Consider the following 19,499-nt stretch of genomic DNA (forward strand, 5'->3'; position numbering starts at 1 on the left):
AACTTACTATAGATGTTTTCCACTCTTACGGCGGCCGGTCATCGTTCTCACAAGGGAAGTGGGGAGCGACAATTACACCGCAGCCCAACCAGACAACAGCAGTGGCGCCGCCGATAGTTACGAAGCGGCGGTATGAAGTACTACGTGTACCTCGTTCTACTGCCTGTTGCGTTTCTTATCGCGCTGGATTATAGCTCTTTTCAGTTCTTACGGCGGGCGCTCTAGAAGCTGGCAGGGAAAGTGTGGAGCGGGGAAGCGACCAATCCAGCACGATAAGAAACGTAGCGGCCAGTAGAACGAGTTTCACGTAGTACTTTTTCCGGCCGCGTCGTGTCTCTCGGCGCCACTGGTTGGTCTGTTGCGTAATCCCCGCTCCCCACTTCCCCTGCTAGCTTCTAGAGCGCCCGCCTTAAGAACTGAAAAGAGCTATAGTTACTTCCCCATTTCCCTTGCCAGCTTCTAGAGCGCCCGCCGTAATAACTGAAAAGACCTTTAGTACTGAAAAATAAAAATGTACCTAATGCTTTTCATCCCAGGTTACTATGTGAACATCGAAGCTCTGTATGTTGTCTGAATGTGCATATGTATATTATATGCGAGTCTGTGTGTACATATATTATTGTTTTAATGTATATTTTTTAGGGCTGAGCCGATACCGATGCCGATGGATCGGTACTAACCGATACTTTTCCGGCATTTTGGTCTTTCACACGGCCCGTAAAAATGCCAGCAACACTTTCACGGAGTCTAGAAAGAGAGAGAAAGGAAGAAAGGGTGAGAGAGAGAGAAAGAGAAAGGAAGAAGGAGAGAAATAATTATCCTGGAAAGTATGCCAAATTTAGAATTTATTTTTATTTCGCACCAATTTTGCACGAAAAACTATATTTTGCTATGATACGTATGATGTCTATTTTAATATTCTGACGTAATTCTGGAATATTCTAAAGCAAATTTCTTGGTAAATTGATGCACATAATTGAAGAAGAATATTTACACACCAATATTGATCAATATATTGAGCAAATTTTATTTATTGCAATTTTCAAATATCGGTATCGGTATCGGTGGGAATCGGTAAGGGTATCGGTATCGGTCCAAAGTGGTATCGGCTCAGCCCTAATATTTTTCTATTTGTATACCATCTTTAAATTTTATATGGTGCAGGTGGATGTGGGTGCTTATAACATTATTTATCTTTGTTCTCTTGTGTATGAAATATTTTTTTCAGTGGCGTATTGACCTACTGCAACAACAGGTAAAACAGAAACAGAAGTCAAGACAACTTCAAGTTTTGCGGCAATTTATACATATATATTTTAAAAAAAGTTGGTTTACAGGCGTTAAACCAGATAAGATGGGAGAACACACCACTTTTTTTAAAAAATATATTATGTTTAAAGTATGGTATGTAAATGTGTGTGTTTGTGTCACTACAATGTTACATGTACAAACATCCTTGGCGGACACCCACATTTTTATATTTTATACAGTTTATTATTTGCAAGAGTGGAAGAAAAGGCCACTGGCTTACCTTGTAGAGCCAACAGAAAATATACTAGTAAGTAAATTGTCCATCTGCATGTGCATTAATTGCGTTTTCCACAACCTGGAGTTCAAGAATTAAAACGAAACACAGGAATAAGCCGAAAACAACGTCTACTTCAGCACAAGTACAATTCCATTTTCTGAAAATGTGTAGAATGAAGAAAGAAAATAGCGACAGGAAATTTGCCTACTGTTAAATATTTTCTGCTCATTGTACAATAACTCGATGTGACTGCATTTCAGATTGTTGAAAGCTCGAAAATTTGCTCACTTCGTGAACAAAGAGTCATGTTGATAATAAATGGTAAACAGTTCGTCGTATGAAGTACAGCCTTCTCCACTTACAACCTGTGGTTGAGACAATATAAATTCTGGCTCTTATTTTGGGTAAAGGGTTGGCATATTTAAAAATAATAGGCAAGTCTTAGATTGTGTTGCAGTCAATTGTATTACACATATTTTTTTTTTTTTACATTTCATTTTTATTAATAATCAGATCCAGCAATATGAAATGTAAAATGAAAATCGATTTGCTGTAAGAGCATACCCACTAGCAAATGAACGCACTAATATGAAACAAAGTACATTAAATAATATAAAAGAATTTTACCAACAAGACAAAATAATATATATTAATTAGACAAATATCTCAACATCATTATTATTACTTATACATTTTAGGCATGAAAAATGTCAATCCTAACGTCCTCTAGTACGGTTGTCCAACATTACATAACATTATGTTTCTAAAAAATATTTAAAAGTTTTTTTTAAAAAGTTGAATCATATAAAACATCTAAAAATGCGTACATGAACAACGCATTTAACAATATCTTTACTTGAAATAAATAATATAGCCTATAAATTTTCGCAAGTGCACAATAGAGTAAAAATATGCACAAAAAGCTCAACATTCATTGGGAAATATAGTTATTTGGTTACATAAGGACAGGGAGTAATGTATGAAATTATTGAACCTGTGTAAAAATTTTAAGTGTTAATAATCATATAACGGAGATATGAAAGTCACTTTTGGGTTCATACATGCAGAAATATCTTTCTACTATCCTTTAAACTATACTCGATGTCTTTTAAAAATAACTCATGTATCTTCTGTTTCCTTATCGTAGGTACGTACAATATAGCACGACAAATTTCTCAGGAAGAAGAGGAAAGTAACTGTTTATGGCACTTACTTATACTTCTTATATTGTTTTTCTAATGTGTTAATATTATCCTCGTCATCAAGTGACAAAGGCAAAATGGTGTATCTCGAATAACAAGCAGTTAAGACTTCAACAACTTGTATTCACGTCAAAGAATTTTTTTTCAGAGATGTCAAAAAATTTAATTTACAGTTTGGTCCAAAAAATTATCCCCACCCAAAGATTTTATTTAAAGCACATGAGAATGAAAAATAACCTAATTTAACCAATAATTTTGAAGTTTACTAACAGAGAACTAACTATACTGTGTCTTGGGAATCCGTGGAGCAAGACCATGCGTTAGTGAAGGGGAGAAAGCGAATGGGCAGAGCAAAGCAGTGCGTGCTGATGCAACCGGATGGTAGCTGCAGCCACGTTTTCCCCTCCATGTCCTCGCTTCCACTCTCATGCGTTAATTAGTCGAGTCAGTAATTGTCCAGATGCATGTACACATGCAAGAAAATTACTCCGGGGTGTTGAAATAAAATTGTTTAGCAGAAATAGAAAGAAGCACAACCATCTACAACATTGCCATCAAACATATACGTAATAAAATACAATTAAATTCTTGTGTATGTATGATGTAATTCACGTCGATTATCTGTGTGAAAGGATGTCAATTATAGGCATTCTTATCTACAGTCACCAGTTAATTGATACTTGTTTCTAAAATAAATAATATTGGCGTTCCTATGACATTGAAACAGATTTATGTTGAAATATCTAAAGAAATAAACAAATATTGCAAGTGGGGATATTTTTTTGGACCAAACTGTATATGCGCAAGATACTGCACACAATTAAAGTCAACTAATCTTGCTCACGTAAAAAATGCTATAAGTATAATGTTTAGATCAGGATGGATAATCCTGGGAAGCAAAACATGGCGCATCATCGACAATTTAATCCAATACAACCTGCATAAGTAATGATATTAATTACCCATTTGTTTGTGACGAAGTCTGAAAATCTCTGTACTTTTCCGAATCCCACCAGTCACGCGAATTGAAATCAACTTCGTCTGGATTGAAATATGACACTTTGCTCTCCAAAATATCCCAGTCAGGTTCTGAGAACGTTGACACGTCAATGTCCATACATTCTTTCAACACCTCCAGAGCGGGATTCGAATTTTGGTCTTGTCCCCAGGGCTTGTACAAGGAGCTGAATCTGAGCGTCATCCTTACGTAGGTGAAGTACTTGTTCCTGTCACTGATATATTGCGCTAAAATGTTCGCGCAGTTCAGACAAGGAGAATAGCTGAGGTAAAATTCCACTTCACTGAAAAAGAACAACATATATCAAGATTAATTTGAAGAAAATAAATAAAAAATCACGTAACCTGCATTGTACAGTTTTATAAATGTGCTTACTAAGGTATTTCTAATAATATTTTAAAAGAAATATTACATACTATATGATCATACTATTATCATGTAATAATTGCCTTCCATTTATCTTTTTTAATATATATTTTTAAAACAAGCAATGTAGAACTATTTTACACAAACTGTTGGCACTGTCGCCTTATCAAGAGGTCCCCGATTCGATTTCCAGTGACCGTACATGGCACAGTGGATTGGCCCGGTCTCGATTAGTTTACTTGGATGCAAATTGGATTTTTTGGATTTTGAATTTTTGTTTCAAATTCACTTATGTGTACAGATAGGCTAACCGGGTCTGGACATACAGTGGGATCCGAAACACTGTGTAATGTACATCTCCACATACCTCTGAATGTATGCGGGTGGATTTTGGGCATTGAAAAGGGGGTAACCCCCGAAATATACATTTCAAGATTTATTTTTGTTTTACTAGTACATTACTGTCGCTACCAGAAGAGGCTATGGATTAATTAATTACACGGATTGTGGTGGTATAAAGGATGGTTCACTGTTGCACAGCTCCAAGGTAAATATTATAAGAGTGATTTCCACGATGGAATGGACTAAGCTATGGTAAGGTGGTAATTTGTGTATATTTTCTGCATTTTGGTGCATTTAAATTTTAAAAGAGGAAACATAAAAACTTACAGGGATACGTAATCGATGGGGGAAAGAACAGACTGTACAATTTAGGATATTATGGTTAGAACAAATTAGGTGGCCTAGCGCGATTAGTGGTTGACGTTCGATTTCACCACCAAAATTTCTAGGTTCCAATCTCGGCGTAGGCATGGGTGTTGTTTGTGAGTGCTCCTTTGTCAATTTCATCATATCATCACTTATTTTGATCGTCGTTAGTAGCCAAAAGTTACAGAGAAGAGACGATAAACAAATACATGTATGTACATAAGGTACGATTAAATTACATATATATATAAATTTGCAACGTACCTGAGTCCTAGTGCGCCTCCACATATCATGTTCTCCAATATTCCGATCTGAGCAATCGCTTGAATTTCAGAATGCGTGTATTTGACGTTCCGAACGAGGAACCACAGGACCTCCTCGTTGATTACAACTTTGCACAGCAGTAAGGTGGTGGTGTTAGGATATGGTCTGCAATTCTCAAGGAACACCCTGTAGTCTTTCATCCTGAAGTCTTGAAGTCTCTGATTGTCCTCGCATGTTTCCCAATAAGCCTGCAAAACATTGTCAGACTTCAGTCTCAAACAAGAATTATAATACAAGGAAGGAGGGGGAGTTGTATGCTAGAAACAAAAATGTCACCACGTAGAAGGGGCTTACTACATTGCACAATATATTAAGATTATACTGTGTATCGGAAATCTGTAGAAAGGCCGTGCATAACGTTAGAGAGGGGGAGAAAGCGAGTGGACGGAGCGAAACAGTACGCTTTGCTTCTAGCAGCTGGTAGTTTCAGCCGCATATTCCTCTTCATCCACTCGCTTCCTCTGTCACGCGTTAATTGGTCGAGCCTTCTCGAGTCACTACTTGCGCAGAGACTTGTTTTGTTGGTCTGCCCCAGAGATTCCCGGAATTCAGATAGTGTCATACCTGTACATGGGCGGATCAAGAATTATTTTTTGATAGTGGCACAAAATACGCATAAGTCGAGAATAAGCATATCGTAGGATGGAACTTTGGGAATATAATGTGTAGCATGTTACACATACTAAACACAACCATACTTTGCTACATCGCGAGTTTGTTATTATAATAATTATTAAAAAAAAATCGCAAAGTTTGTTTTAGGCCCACTTTACAGGGCCGATGGCGTAGTGGTAACATCCCCGCCTTGAAATCAATCAAGGGATCCCGGGTTCGATATCTGGTGGAGATACATTGCATTGCGCTTCCAGACCCGATTAGTCTATCTGTACACATAAAGTGAACTCAAAACAAAAATTCAAAATAAAAATAAAGGAATCCACTTTGCATCCAGGTAAACTAATCGAGACTGGGCCTAACAGTTTAGAGTGGGATCCAATCCACTGTGCCATGTCACTGGAAATCCAATCTGGGACCTCTTGATAAGGCGACAGCGCCAACAGTTTGTGAGAAGTAGTTCTACATTGCTCGTTTTAAAACTATATTTTAAAACGAAAAATGGAGGGTGAGAATTTGCTTACTAAGGTAAAAGTATCACAAACTTCGGGAAGACGTGTGTATGTGTGTGTGTGTGTGAAAGGGAGAGAAAGGGGGAAAAGGTTTCTAGATACTTCAACTTTATTGGCATGGGTGTCATTTATGTATAACCTCTATCCATACTTTATGCTTTGAGGGCCTTTAAGGGGGTGCAGCATTCACGTGATCTTTAAGTAATGCAATCAATACATCCTATACTCTGTCCAGGCTATCTCTGGAGAAAGCGAACGAAAACAAGTCTCTGCGTAAGTAGTGACGCGAGACGGTTCCACCAATGAACTCGTGAGAGGGAACAGTGGCGCAGGAACGTTTTCCATTTGGGGGGTACAAAATTCGAGCTCGACATAAACATGCGCGCATGTACAGGGTGTCCGGCTTAGACCTTTAACATTACAAAAGAGCATAATTTTGCAGAGAAACCCAATTTTATTACCAAAATTTACATTTTGGTAGAAAAACTCATGCATTTTTTTGTCCCAGCACCAGCACTTCACACAACTTCGATATGAGCCCCCCCTGTGGCACGGCAGATGTCGAACCTATATTCCAATTCCGTCCAGATATACACCAGCATTTGAGGGGTCACATTGTTAATCGCCTGACGAATTCTGTTACGCAGATATTCCAAGTTCTCGACGGGCATACTGTAGACTTGGTCCTTGATGAACCCCCAAAACAAAGAGTCTAGGGAGGAAAGATCCGGCGAGCGCCGAGGCCAAGCAAGTGGTTTAGATCTTCTTCCTATCCATCTTCTAGGAAAATGCTCATCGAGAAATTCTCGTACAATGATAGCAAATTGTGCCGGGGCTCCGTCTTGTTGGAAAATGGTTTCTGGAGGCATTTGAGGCACAGCGTAATGCTCAAGCATGTCTAAATAATTCGTTCCTCTCACTGTTTCTTCAGCAAATAAGAACGGGTCTATTATCTTCTCTTTCATTAACCCACACCACACATTAACTTTTGGCGAGTCTCTCATAATTTCACGAAACTCATGAGGATTGTCACTTCTCCAAATATGACAATTTTGCTTGTTAACTTTGCCACACGTGTGGAATGCAGCTTGATCAGAAAAGCACACCTTGTCACAAAAAAGCATTGTTGTTGTCAATTTCGGTTAACATTTTGCCCGAAGACGTCTGTCTTTTAGGTTTATCATCAGGATAATTTCGTTGATCTAACTGGATCTTGTACGCCCGTAGACGAAACATTTTGTGCACAACGTCATGGATAGTAAACCGAGGATTGTTGAGCTCTAAACTTGCACGTCTTATTGATTTTCTTGGACTTCTTGTGAATACAGTGCAAGTCACTTCAATGTTTTCCTCTGATACCTTCCGCTTCGCGTACTTCCCGAGCACCGACACAACACTTCCAGTTTCTCTTAGTTGTTTATCCCACTTAGCAATACTCAAATAGGAAGGAACATTGTCGTGACGTTGAAGATTGAATTCACGCCGAAAAGCACGTTGAACAAGCTTCACATATTTGTTTTCTGCCAGTGAAATAACGCAGAACACTTTCTGCTGAACCGTCCACTCCACCATCTTGGAATTTATGCGTTACACGCGCATGCGCGTCACGTCAACTCGACGTACTGGCGATTCTCGTAAATGGCCACAGTTGCCAGTCCCAAACAAACAATAAGTTTCATTTGAAATTGATTGTAACTAAAGTTATACTGTTTTGTAATGTTAAAGGTCTAAGCCGGACACCCTGTATATTTTATATTTGTATGTATGTGTGTGGGGTGAGGTATGTACGTTTAGGGGAGCATCGGAAATACCATTTTAGAACAGCAGACACGGGTTTCCTGTTTTAAAATGAAAAATTTGTATAAATAATTTTTATTTAGGCTACATATTTATTTAGAATTTTATGGTTATTTTAGAGATATGTTTTTAAAACTTCTTGTTAAATGTTCTCATTCTCGCCTCTGTCTCAACTCAAAAGTTTGTCAAAGTTTATTTTAGGTTCAGTTTATATTCAGATAGGCTAATCAGGACAAGATTTAAGTTTAAACTGGAATACGAACCACTGTGCATGTGTCTTTTGCTGGATCGATCTAAAGACTGCTTGAGAAGCGTGGAGGCTCTTTATCTCCTCTCAATTAATGAAATGTATGGTATAAGCAATGTATACATTATGTCACCGAACAAAGTCTCGCAACGTTAAAGCAAACCATTTTTGCTAAAACGTTTTACTGATTGATGTTTCATTTCCATGCTGTGAACCCTTGACATGAGGAATTTTATCTCGGATATATGAAAGCAGGCAGCCATGGCTTACAATTGAAATTGACTGATTGACTTTGCAATTACGATAAACAAAACATATGATTTATCTATCAATAATTAGGTAGATATCCGCTTTATGTCTATCTGAATAACTCAGACATACATAAATTATATATGGACGGGTTAAAGTTACAGTGGTGTAAGTCACTTTGAAAAAAAAAATTACTTAGACACAGAAACCTCATCTATATAAGTCAATCTGTTAACAGAAAACGTGAAGTCAATCAGAGCTTCATTCAACTGTCAACACATGACAGTTTAAGGTCTAGTGATAAAGGAAACAGCTGTTGTGTTGATCAGAAAAGTGCTATGAATCATACTTATTTTGTTTTCTAAGAGACTTACACCACTGTAACTTCAAGCCGTCCATATGTAAGTTATATGTGAATTCGAGGCGAAACCATGAATCCGAAACTTGTATTGGTACCATGTTTATTTTCAACATAATTTCTGTAGATAGATTTAACTATTCTTTACCGAACATCCCCTGTCAAAGATTAAAAAAAAAGATATCGGTGAGCTCTCTCATAAAAACTGACGACATTAGCTGGTGAATACTAAATATGACATACTTCGATGGGAGAATTTCAGTCTGTCGTTTCATTCTATTTTCCTTTCATTATTCCAAATTCAGTGCCTTATTTATGCACAAAATGAGGAAGTTATGAATTGAGCTTACCATGACGGAATATGAAAAGCTTTTATTTGTGTTGGAAGTAGTAAAAATCCACAATTACATCTTTTGTCACAATCGCATCAAAGAGATAAAAAAGGAAGAAAATTTTGACCAAGGGTGACTTGAAAATTGAACTTTGTTGTTAAATAGTTAGTTATTTCTTGTGGTTTTATAGAAGTTAGAAAACAAAATGTCATGGTTTCTCTACCGTTCTTGGTGTCTGTGATGCGCCAGTCTCATTTCATTTGGTCCATTATTGGTAGGTGGAGAAAATCGTCAAAGCTTAACTATTTTCTGGCATCAGGGAATTGCAAGTGGGAATATAATCAAAATGTCCATCAGCTATTCATTGATTTTAAAAAAAAAAGCATATGATTCAGTCAAAAATTATATAATATATTAGTCGAGTTTGGAATACCTAAGAAGCTTGTTAATATGTTAAAAGTATGCACCAGTGAAACAAAGTAAAATTCGTGTGGATATTAATATGTCTGACAAATTTACAATTCATGATGGGTTAAAACAAGGAGATGCATTATCTCCATTGCTCTTTAATCTTGCCTTAGAATATGCTGTTAGGAAGGTAAAAGAAACCAACGAAAGACTAAAATTAAATGGTGTGACTCAGCTGTTAGCATATGCAGATGAAGTAGACTTACATGTAAATACAATTAAGAATAATGCTAAAATATTTTTCAAAGCAGCTAAAGAGATACGTTTGGAAGTTAGCAAAGAGAAAACTAAATATATGCTTACAGGCCGAAATCAAGTGTTAGGAAATAATCAAAATCTAATTATTGATAACAACTCGTTTGAACCAGTTTCCAAATTCAAGTACTTAGGAGTAATATTAATAAATGAAAATGATATTAAAGAGGAAATAAAAAGCAGGCTTAATTCAGGAAATACATGTTACTTTTCTCTTCATGAACTTTTTTTGTCTTCTCGTTTAACATCTAAGAAACTAAAAGTTAAAATATACAAAACAGTAATTTTGCCTGTAACATTAAATGAATGCGAAACTTGGTCCCTTACATTGAAAGAGGAACATAAATTGCATGCATACAAATATTGAATTTTCATTTGCCAGAGAATTTCTATTAGATTTAGTCTTCCATGAGACAAGACACCACTTCTCTTTATTGGTACACTGGCGAACTTTAAAAAAAGGTCTCCCTCCTCTCAGTTAGATTGGAAGCAACAAACAAAAACCGATATGGAATTGGAAACACTCGAGCGTCAATGCCGAAAATCTATGCAAGATAAGGAAGAGCTGCACAGTTGTCAGTCGTGAACACCACACAGAAGAGCAATGTTAACCATGAGTCATCAAGGAATTAGCAGAGCGTTTCTTTCTGTGGTCATTCGGCCTCGGAAGAAATATTTGTTGTCCATTTTGAGCTTTCAAGATATCAGGTTCTGAGCTGGCGATTTATTTACTTCATGAATGAAAATAGGTTGTTCATTTTTTCGTTTCTTTTCTCTCTTTTGTCATTAGCTCTAAAACAAATATAAAAAGAAAATGAGCAAAAAGGTCGTTTCTATCGGCACGTGACAGGCATATGTGGTAACTTTGCTACTTTTACGACCATATTATATCCCTCTTGTTTATTTTCAACGATAAGGACGAATGTTGGAGTGACTAGAAAAAATGAACGAAGACAATAAGCTCTTAAATATTACCCACGCTTCGAAAATAGATTCCGGCCCCAGTGGCAGAGTAGTTACCACATCACGCTACGACGCCAGGCGTCCCGCATTCGAATCCTGGCCTGGGCTTGGATTTGTGAGTATCCATTCATCAATTTCATCATATCGTCACTAATCCTCATATTTGAGTGATTTTTTTTAAGTCCACTTTATGCACAGTAAGGCTAATCGGGACTGGACCTACAGTTTAAAGTGGGATCCGAACCACTATGTGCCTCCACCGGGTATCGAACCCGGGAACCCTTGTTCACAAGGCGACGATGCTACCACTGCGCCATCGGGGAGGCGTCCCCCATATTTGCAACTTAGCCAAAAGTGGCACAAGAAGCGAAGTAAAATAAAGCAAATCAATCAATCGAACATAGGGTCTCCGGTTTCATAGAGCAGTATGCAAAGCACTCGGTCATGAAGACCCTCAAAATTGAAATAATAAGTGGAACAAAAAACCAAACTGATATTAGAGTATTTTAAGAGTTTAGGCAGATTAACAGTTCACGTCAACTTACAACAATTTCACCTGTATTGTGTGATATATGGTTCTGCCCTAATATAATTGAACGTGCTCTTGCGATAATAGTTACACATTTCCGTCTTGCAACACACAACCTCGACTAGGCACGATATGTGCATTTCCTTGCCCCTTTTCTGTATTTTTTTCTATTTAGGATATATTACGTTGCCTTTTTGCCTCTTGGTTAATCCGTGGCGATGAGAATGATTGACCAATTGATAACATGGATGTGATGGGGCAAACTGCACTTGTTGAGAGAAATCCATACCCTCGTAATGTTATAAGTAAACGTCGACCTAGTTGATGTCCCAGGAACCCTTCCTTGCACGAAAATCACACTGTGTCCACATGATTTACGACTGAACGCTTACTAAAGTAATAGAAATGTGCACCCCCATTTCCATTAATCGTTCACTCTTCGTATATTTTGAGATCAGCTAATTCGAACATACGATCCTAAGACAGCTACACACTGCTAAAAAACTGCAGTGCCAACAAAGTAATTACTGTATATTTATATATTTTATTTTTGATAATGGAATATTTTTCCCTTCAGATTCTTATTTATGTTTGTTTGGTTTATTTTACTTCGCATTTCTGCCACTTTTGGCTAAACGCGACGATGAGGATGAGCGATGAAATGATGAAATTGATGAAGGAACAGTCACAATGAACACCGAACGAACACAATGCCAAGGCGGTGTTTAAGCAAGCTGGGTTAACCACTCTACCACGGAGGCCGGAATCCTTTTTAGTTAGGAGAAATCGTTCCTTGACAGCGAACTAAGAACAGTTAATATGCGTCACGTCAGAGTTATAATATTTTAAATTTCTAACAATCAATTGGGATTTAGTCTTAACCATTTTGTTGCCTATATAAAAACTTCCACACAGTTAAGATCGTTTACACTAAGGACAACAGCGTTAAAAACTCTTTAAGGAATGATTAAGCACACTATGAAGACGGAAAATAATAATTCACATGACTATATTCATGCATTACATCGGTGAAACATTAATTTTCGTTCAGGAAGAAATATTGAAAAACGCAGGGACACAATGACCAATTGATTTATTTATTTATTTTACTTCGCTTTTCTTCCACTTTTGAGTAATCACATACGTAGATAAGGATGAAAGGTGTGTTAAGAAGAAATTTGTGAAAGGCAATCATAAACGTAGGACACAGCCCAAATTTCACAGACCATTACACTGGCCTTGTGTCTAGACGCCAGATCCTCGTTAGTCTGCAAATATACTCCATTGTCACAATGACGTAAGCATTCGTAGAATAAATTTGTATATCATTCTCCCCCTCCCCCCAAGAAACGTGAGCTAAACTAGTGCGCATTCTGTGATATGTTCATTACTTCTCAGGAACCACTCGTCACTCGTGGCCTTCAACTAGTTTATCCTGAAAAAACTGCGGGTTAGGACGTTAACAGATATTTCAGGGACAATATCCAAAGAATACTGTCACATACGCAGAATGCAAAACATTTCTATTTTCTCATTTCTACTACAACCCTGGCGAAAAAAGGCGGCTGGAGCGTGGTGCTGATCGTATCACCTCCAAAATGGCCGAGCTCGAGAATATGCGGTGCCCTACTACCACATCCCCTAAATGTGCCTTCATGGCACGTTGCTATACGCACGAGGAACTTTACCTAACCTTTACTACTACTAACTACTCATGCCAGGAATTTTGGTATTTTATATACTTTTTTATTTGCCCATTGCTAACCTGGTTCATTCCCAGCCATAACAGCAATTAGTCGATGCAATAAAAATACGCCAAATTTTAAAAAAAAACTGGTGTCGGCGTACACATACACAGAGAAATGGGGGGGGGGGGGTAGGAACACAAAATTCTTCCACAAACTGACCAGATCATGCCTGGCAAGACTCCAACAGAAAGCTTTCCGGAAACAAGTTTACGTGCGCATAGGGTAGTGATGGCCTTGTCTGCAACTGCCTTCCCCCACTTTCTTATCCAATACAGGAGTAATGAAGTGTTTCCAACTACCTTTTTTTAAAATTCGCCAGTGTACAAGCACCACATTTGTAGCTCACTTGATCAGTGTTGCAGCTTAATGTCTTTTTGTAAAGAGTATTTGAAAATAAGATCCTTAAGAAAATATTTGGGCCTAAAAGGGATGAGGAGACAGGTGAGTGGAGAAGGTTACATAATTTAGAACTACATAATTTGTATTCATGTCCAGATATTATTAGAATGATTAAATCAAGAAGACTTAGGTGGGCAGGCCATGTGGCACGAATGGGAGAGGAAACAAGATTTTACAGGATTCTTGTTGGGACACCTGATGGTAAGAGACCTGTAGGAAGGCTAGGGCGATGATGGAAGGATAACGTTGAGATAGACCTAAAGGAAATTGGTAGGGATGGAAAAGAGTATAAAGTATTGCTCAGGATAGGGACAGATGGAAGGCCTGTGTTGATGCAGCCATGAACCTTCGGGTTCAAGAAGGCTAGAGAGTTAGTTAGTTAGTTGGGAATTGCACTAAGATGCAAGAACAGTCACTTATTTCTCCGACATTTCACCGTAATTGTGTAGAATATCGTCGAATGACCATATCTTTAAATTGTCAGAATTTGGCAGAGGTATATTTAGTTGTTCACTTTTGATCGTTGAATACTTGGACGACTTGATAACATATTTTACAGTATGTTAAAATTTTGCCCGGATTTTCTACTCTTTTTCTGTTAAAAATGAGCGCAGAACACGCTTTCTCATTTACTTATTCCAATGTGAATTTCATTTCCTGAAACTTATTGTACAAAAAAGTAATATTCAAACCTTACAGTGTAGTTTCGATAAAATGTAGCTAATATTTCATAGTGGAAATGGAAATATATAATTTTTCTAAAAATTCCATTTGGAAAATTTTGAAGTGAACCTCAACAGTACTCTTCTGAAGCAGATTTATATCTTATCTTCCAGTCCATTATCTCTATAGAATTGTGTACCCCCATACACAAAGAAGCTGAACTTTTCTTTAATTTCCTAAAACAAAACTTTATCATAATTAACCATTTTACATTCATTTTCATGCCCTTAGAAAAGTTTTCCCAGAGTGCAGATCAAGTGAATTAACTGGTACGAGTACAATCAATAGGTTTACAGGGGTTTTTAATTCTTTTGGAAAGGAAGATAATGCTTGTAAACAAAATACAAACATTATCTTTTGTAACTACTAAAAAAAAAAGTTTCTTTGAACAGCAGTACCTTGGTCCTGTCAGATTACGTGAGGGAGGGGGGTACAAGGGTTACAGCTTGGATCAGGAATTTAGGTGGATACTGTACCCCCTTCAATAATATAGGGGTGCATCATACCCCTGTACCCTCCCCCGTTCCTGCGCCACTGATAGGGAATGGGGTTGCGTGGAGGGGGAAGCGACTGCTGTTACCAACCTTTGCAGCAGCATGTAATCGTCCCCCCTCCCTTCTCTGCCGCTAAGCGCGGCCTTGCTCCAGAATTAGCCGGGACAGAGTATAGTATCGATATCCAGTGGCGTACATTCCTGTGTCCAGCAAATCTAGTTTCGATAACCTTATTTGTGCCAAATCTCGTTTTGTTCTTTGGTTGTCTGGGAAAGACAACCTTACAATTTAAAAAAGACACGAAAAGATATTGAACTCAAAGTTGCCACTTCGGTTGCCATTGGCCAAGCATGTTGAATGCTCGACTTGAACTCTCACCATATTGTTCCAGGTTCATAACCCGACGCTAGGGCATGAATATTACAATGATTGGATGGAGCAGCTGCTACGCTGCAAGAGCATTCATCTTCCTGGCCGCCTAGCAGTAAACGAAGATACTTGTTTAGAAAATTCTAACAATCACAAACAAAGCAAGGAGCGAGTTGTGCAGTCGCTTCACGATCTCACCGAACAAGGTTCCGGGTTCGAGTTCGGTTTTCGACATGGGTGTTCCTTTGCAACGGGGAATAATCAAGCAATGCAAACACTGCTTGCACTATTAAATCTTGTTTAATGTAGCTACTTAATATATAATTTTACTTATTTAGTTTCCATTAGCGTTTGTCTTGTGCAAGTCCTTTTACAACCTGACACTTATTATTTTTCCCGGGGGGCTTTTTACACCGATTGTTTCAAATTTTCAGATAAAGGGTTATTTTCACGCCTACATTGAAGGATGCAAAATGAGCTAATGTGTCATCGCACCCAACAATTTTAATTCAATCAATCAATTAAACACAAAAGTCCTAAATGTTATCGAACTCCACATACTATTTTCATTAATATGGAATAGTATTATGTTGATGTTGTGCACTAAGGACAGAAAATAAAGAGGTGCATTTGCTTCCAGTTTTAATGCCCTATGATTCCATAGTTAAATCTTAAATCTCTTTAGGCCAGTTCTTTCACTCTCCCGTGAGCAATGTCAGTTTCAGAGCTTTCCGGAATGAAGTTCCATTTGTAGTTCGGGTGCTTTGTAGTTAATTGTTGTCTTGTTTAGCCGTGAATTTACCAAAATAAACATAGACATTTTCAGTTGTGTAGAGTGGAATCAGTGTGGGATCTACAAGCCGCAAAACCCCGCAGTGCCGGGGGGGGGGGGGGGGGGCAGGAGACCAGTGAGCATTTAGGGGGCCCTCAGCCATTGACATAGTAGAGGGTTCATATATGCGTATGTAAAAAAATAAATGTTACCCAGGGGTACAGAAACGAATACAATATATACAGTTAAGGTAAAGTTAAAGTTCCCATTTGTTTTGAGGCTGCGTGGGCTCTAGAGCCGCTTTATTCGGGCGACAAAACCGGTAAAATTCCGACTTTAGATCACCCACCCCGGGTATCCCGCGTGGCAGTTAGACTACAATCAAATCGCTATAATTTCACGAGAAATGCAGTGGAGAAGGTTTCTTCATAATCTTTAATCAGGAAAAAGTTACGACTGCATGATTGTAACAAATGCATCATTTTCAAGGTGTGAGAAAACAGTGTCATTACATCAGCCCCAGTGGCGTGCCCAAAGGGGGGGGTTCGTGGGGGTTATAACCATAACCCCCCTCCTTTGGTCCAATATTCCTAAAAAAAAAGAACGTCAATGGTAGGAAAATATGACAAAATGAGGGCGAACTACCAAGAAAAAGTATACGTAGCCCCTCCCTTTCAAAAATCCTGAGCACGCCACTGATCACCCACTTCCCATTTAAAAGTTTTGGCTTGAATTCAATATCGTGACTACCAGTATGGCGGACGTCCGCTAGGAACACACGAAGCCTTAATTGTTTCTATCATAACCAATTGTACCCAGCCTGACTCCTTTACTTTTTATAGGGGGCAGGGGCGACGACTTGTCAAAATTATTGGGAGGGCGGCTCTGATCACTGAAATAAATTAATGAATGACTCACTCTCTCCCATTTTTAAGTTTTGGCCTCAGTGTTCGGAATCTCAAAAAGCCCATGCATTCCTCAAAAATACGAAAATTTCCATTCACAGTTCGAATGCAGAATATTAATTGTCCATGGATGGATATGTCACAAGTTTCGTTAACCATAATAGCAAAATATTCCCGACTTTTAATATCTGCTACCTCAGAGCGCAAAACAGATCTCCCTAATATATCAATGATCTCGTTCTGAATGTCATGTGAGAGCCATTTGTAGCCCGAACGTCCCATCCACTACCCTAGTTCATGCACATCGTCTTTTGTAACTTTTTTTAGTAAAAATTTTAACAATACTCATAATTACATACTTAGTATATAGTAATAAGTTATGTGTTTTGCTGTCTCTGGTCATAGCCCCCCCCCCCAAGTTGATGGTTTAGCGGTCTCAGCCCCCAAAGTTGATGGTTTAGAACATTTCAAGTGTGTATTTAGAGTTAAGTTCATGTGGCACAATTCAGAGTAAACTTTACAAGAGAAGCAAAATAATACATCAGATCCTCTTAAGCAAAACAATTTGAAGGGCTCTGCCCTCACATCGTTAATATTGGGGGGCTCGCCCCCAAGCCCCATGGAGTCGGCGCTTATGATAGGGGGTGTTAAGGGGCCTTTGAATCACCCTCTAGGCCCTTATATGTGACTTCGTCAACATGAAATAAAAAATTCCACACACACACACACACACACTTACATTATATATGTGTTTGTATGTATGTGTTTGTAGATCCGGCATTGAGTGGATTCTCTTAGTTTTACACAACGGAAGCGTCAAGGATTGAAACAAAACAACAAACGTCTGCACCAGCATTTGTAAAAATGCAGTCCATAAGAACACGTAGGATGCAATAAGAAAATTAATGAAAATAATCATGGACAATTTGCTGGGTAATACTTGTGCTTACCACTGTACAAAACATTGATAAGTAATGGCAGTAACGTGATCAATAACTTTGAATTACAGAAAATGATGTTCTTGGAGTTTATGTCATTGTGATTATTTTATTTTATTCATGTTTATTTCAAACGTCTTATTAACTTTTGGCATATATTTTCCGACTTTTTTCCTGGTGATCAATGCTCGAAGTGGAAATTACTGTTGGAGGGATGCTTTGTCGAGTTTGGAGATAGGTAAGGGGATGCTTGTGTGGAGAGACAATACTGTAGACGGGGGATGGCTATGAAAATTACCTAGCTGGGAGGATGCTTTGTGAGTGTTTTCTTAACTGAGGGTTAGAATCCCCGCATTGTTCTCCTACTTTGAGGATTATTTTTGACGTAAGCAACATAGCCGACTTATTTGTTCGTTTTATTTTATTTTATGAAGTCCACTTTGTGCACAGTAAGGCTAATTTGGACTGGACATACAGCTTAAAGTGGGTTTGGTTTGAGTTGGTGTTTTAAGTCCACTTTATGCACAGTAAGGCTAATTGGGACTGGACATACAGCTTAAAGTGGGATCCGACCCACTATGAACCTCCATATGAACCGGATATCGAACCGAACCCGAGACCACTTGATTACATAGTGACGACGTTACCAATACGTTTGCGGGCAAGCAAAACGTATGTGTGTGTGTGTTTTGCCTTAACTTAATGTAAAGTGAGGTGAAACAAAGTGTGCGGGTACTTCCCGAAAAGTAAAAATAAGATTTTTAATAGGTTTATTTTACTTCACATTTCAGCCACTTTTGACTATACTTTGTCCCATCTATCTATGGAGCAAGGCCGCGCATAACGGAAGAGAAAAAGAAAGGAGGGGGAATCGAGTGGGCAGAGCGAAGCAGTACATGCTGCTGCTGCGAAAGCTGGTAACTGCAGCCGCTGTCTCCCCACGCAAGCTCATTCCCTCTCACGTGTTTATTAGTGGAGCCGTCTCGCGTCACTACTTGCGCAGAGACTTGTTTTCTTTCGCTTGCTCCAGAGAAAACTGAGGCACAGTATAATCACGAAGATGGGGATGAGTAATGACATGATGGAATTGATGAAGGGACGCTCACAAAGTACACCCATGCCTACGCCGGAATTCGAACCCGGGGCCCCTGGTGTCGCAGCTCGATATGCTAACTACTAAGCTAAACTAAGCAAAGAAAATGTATTGTTACTTACGTACCATAGAAGCAATGTTGACGTTTGTTGGCTGCTAGACCAAGCGACGTATTCGAGAAGCAGAAGGGAGACGATTTTAAGTATGTATCAACAACACAAACTTTGTCACGTTAATAACGGGTTCTTCTAGGAGGACACAGTTGATAACAGTAATCTTCTAGCTTTCCTGTGACTTCTATTTCCCCGTTGCAGTCCTCACTATACTGCTGATGCAATTTCCGTTTTCACTCACAATGGACTTTAACTTGTCCCTGATGCGATGCATGTCCGATCATGTTTTGGTCTTGGTTTCGCATTTTTCTCGCTAGAGGGCAACAGAGTGATACAGTCCTTGTATGGAACTATGACGTCATCCAGCCAGCCGGTGAAGAATTTCACAGAAGAAGGAACATCAGCGTCGATGTCTTGATCTTCCCGACATTTGCCACCACCGGCTAACGGTTCTATTGCGCTGGTGTCAAACTG

At 38.6% G+C, this 19,499-nt stretch overlaps 1 protein-coding gene across 2 annotated transcripts; it reads right to left on the reverse strand.

The window, feature by feature from the left end:
• Positions 1-1,981: 1,981 nt before the first annotated feature.
• Positions 1,982-19,448, reverse strand: LOC145994801 (uncharacterized). Of its 2 annotated transcripts, none has more exons than XM_083131100.1 (3): positions 19,035-19,448; positions 5,087-5,334; positions 1,982-4,031 (listed from the first exon to the last, which is right to left on the reverse strand). In XM_083131100.1, exons 2-3 carry the CDS (start codon positions 5,284-5,286, stop codon positions 3,689-3,691), a joined length of 543 nt encoding a protein of 180 aa, XP_082987226.1. In that variant the 5' UTR covers positions 5,287-5,334; positions 19,035-19,448; the 3' UTR covers positions 1,982-3,688. The 2 variants fall into 2 exon arrangements, with proteins under 2 accessions (XP_082987226.1, XP_082987225.1); XM_083131099.1 differs by having other exon boundaries at positions 19,039-19,345.
• Positions 19,449-19,499: the final 51 nt, after the last annotated feature.

Source organism: Lepisma saccharinum, chromosome 11, assembly GCF_977018435.1.
Source record: "Lepisma saccharinum chromosome 11, izLepSacc3.1, whole genome shotgun sequence".
In the NCBI taxonomy this organism is placed as follows: domain Eukaryota; kingdom Metazoa; phylum Arthropoda; class Insecta; order Zygentoma; family Lepismatidae; genus Lepisma; species Lepisma saccharinum.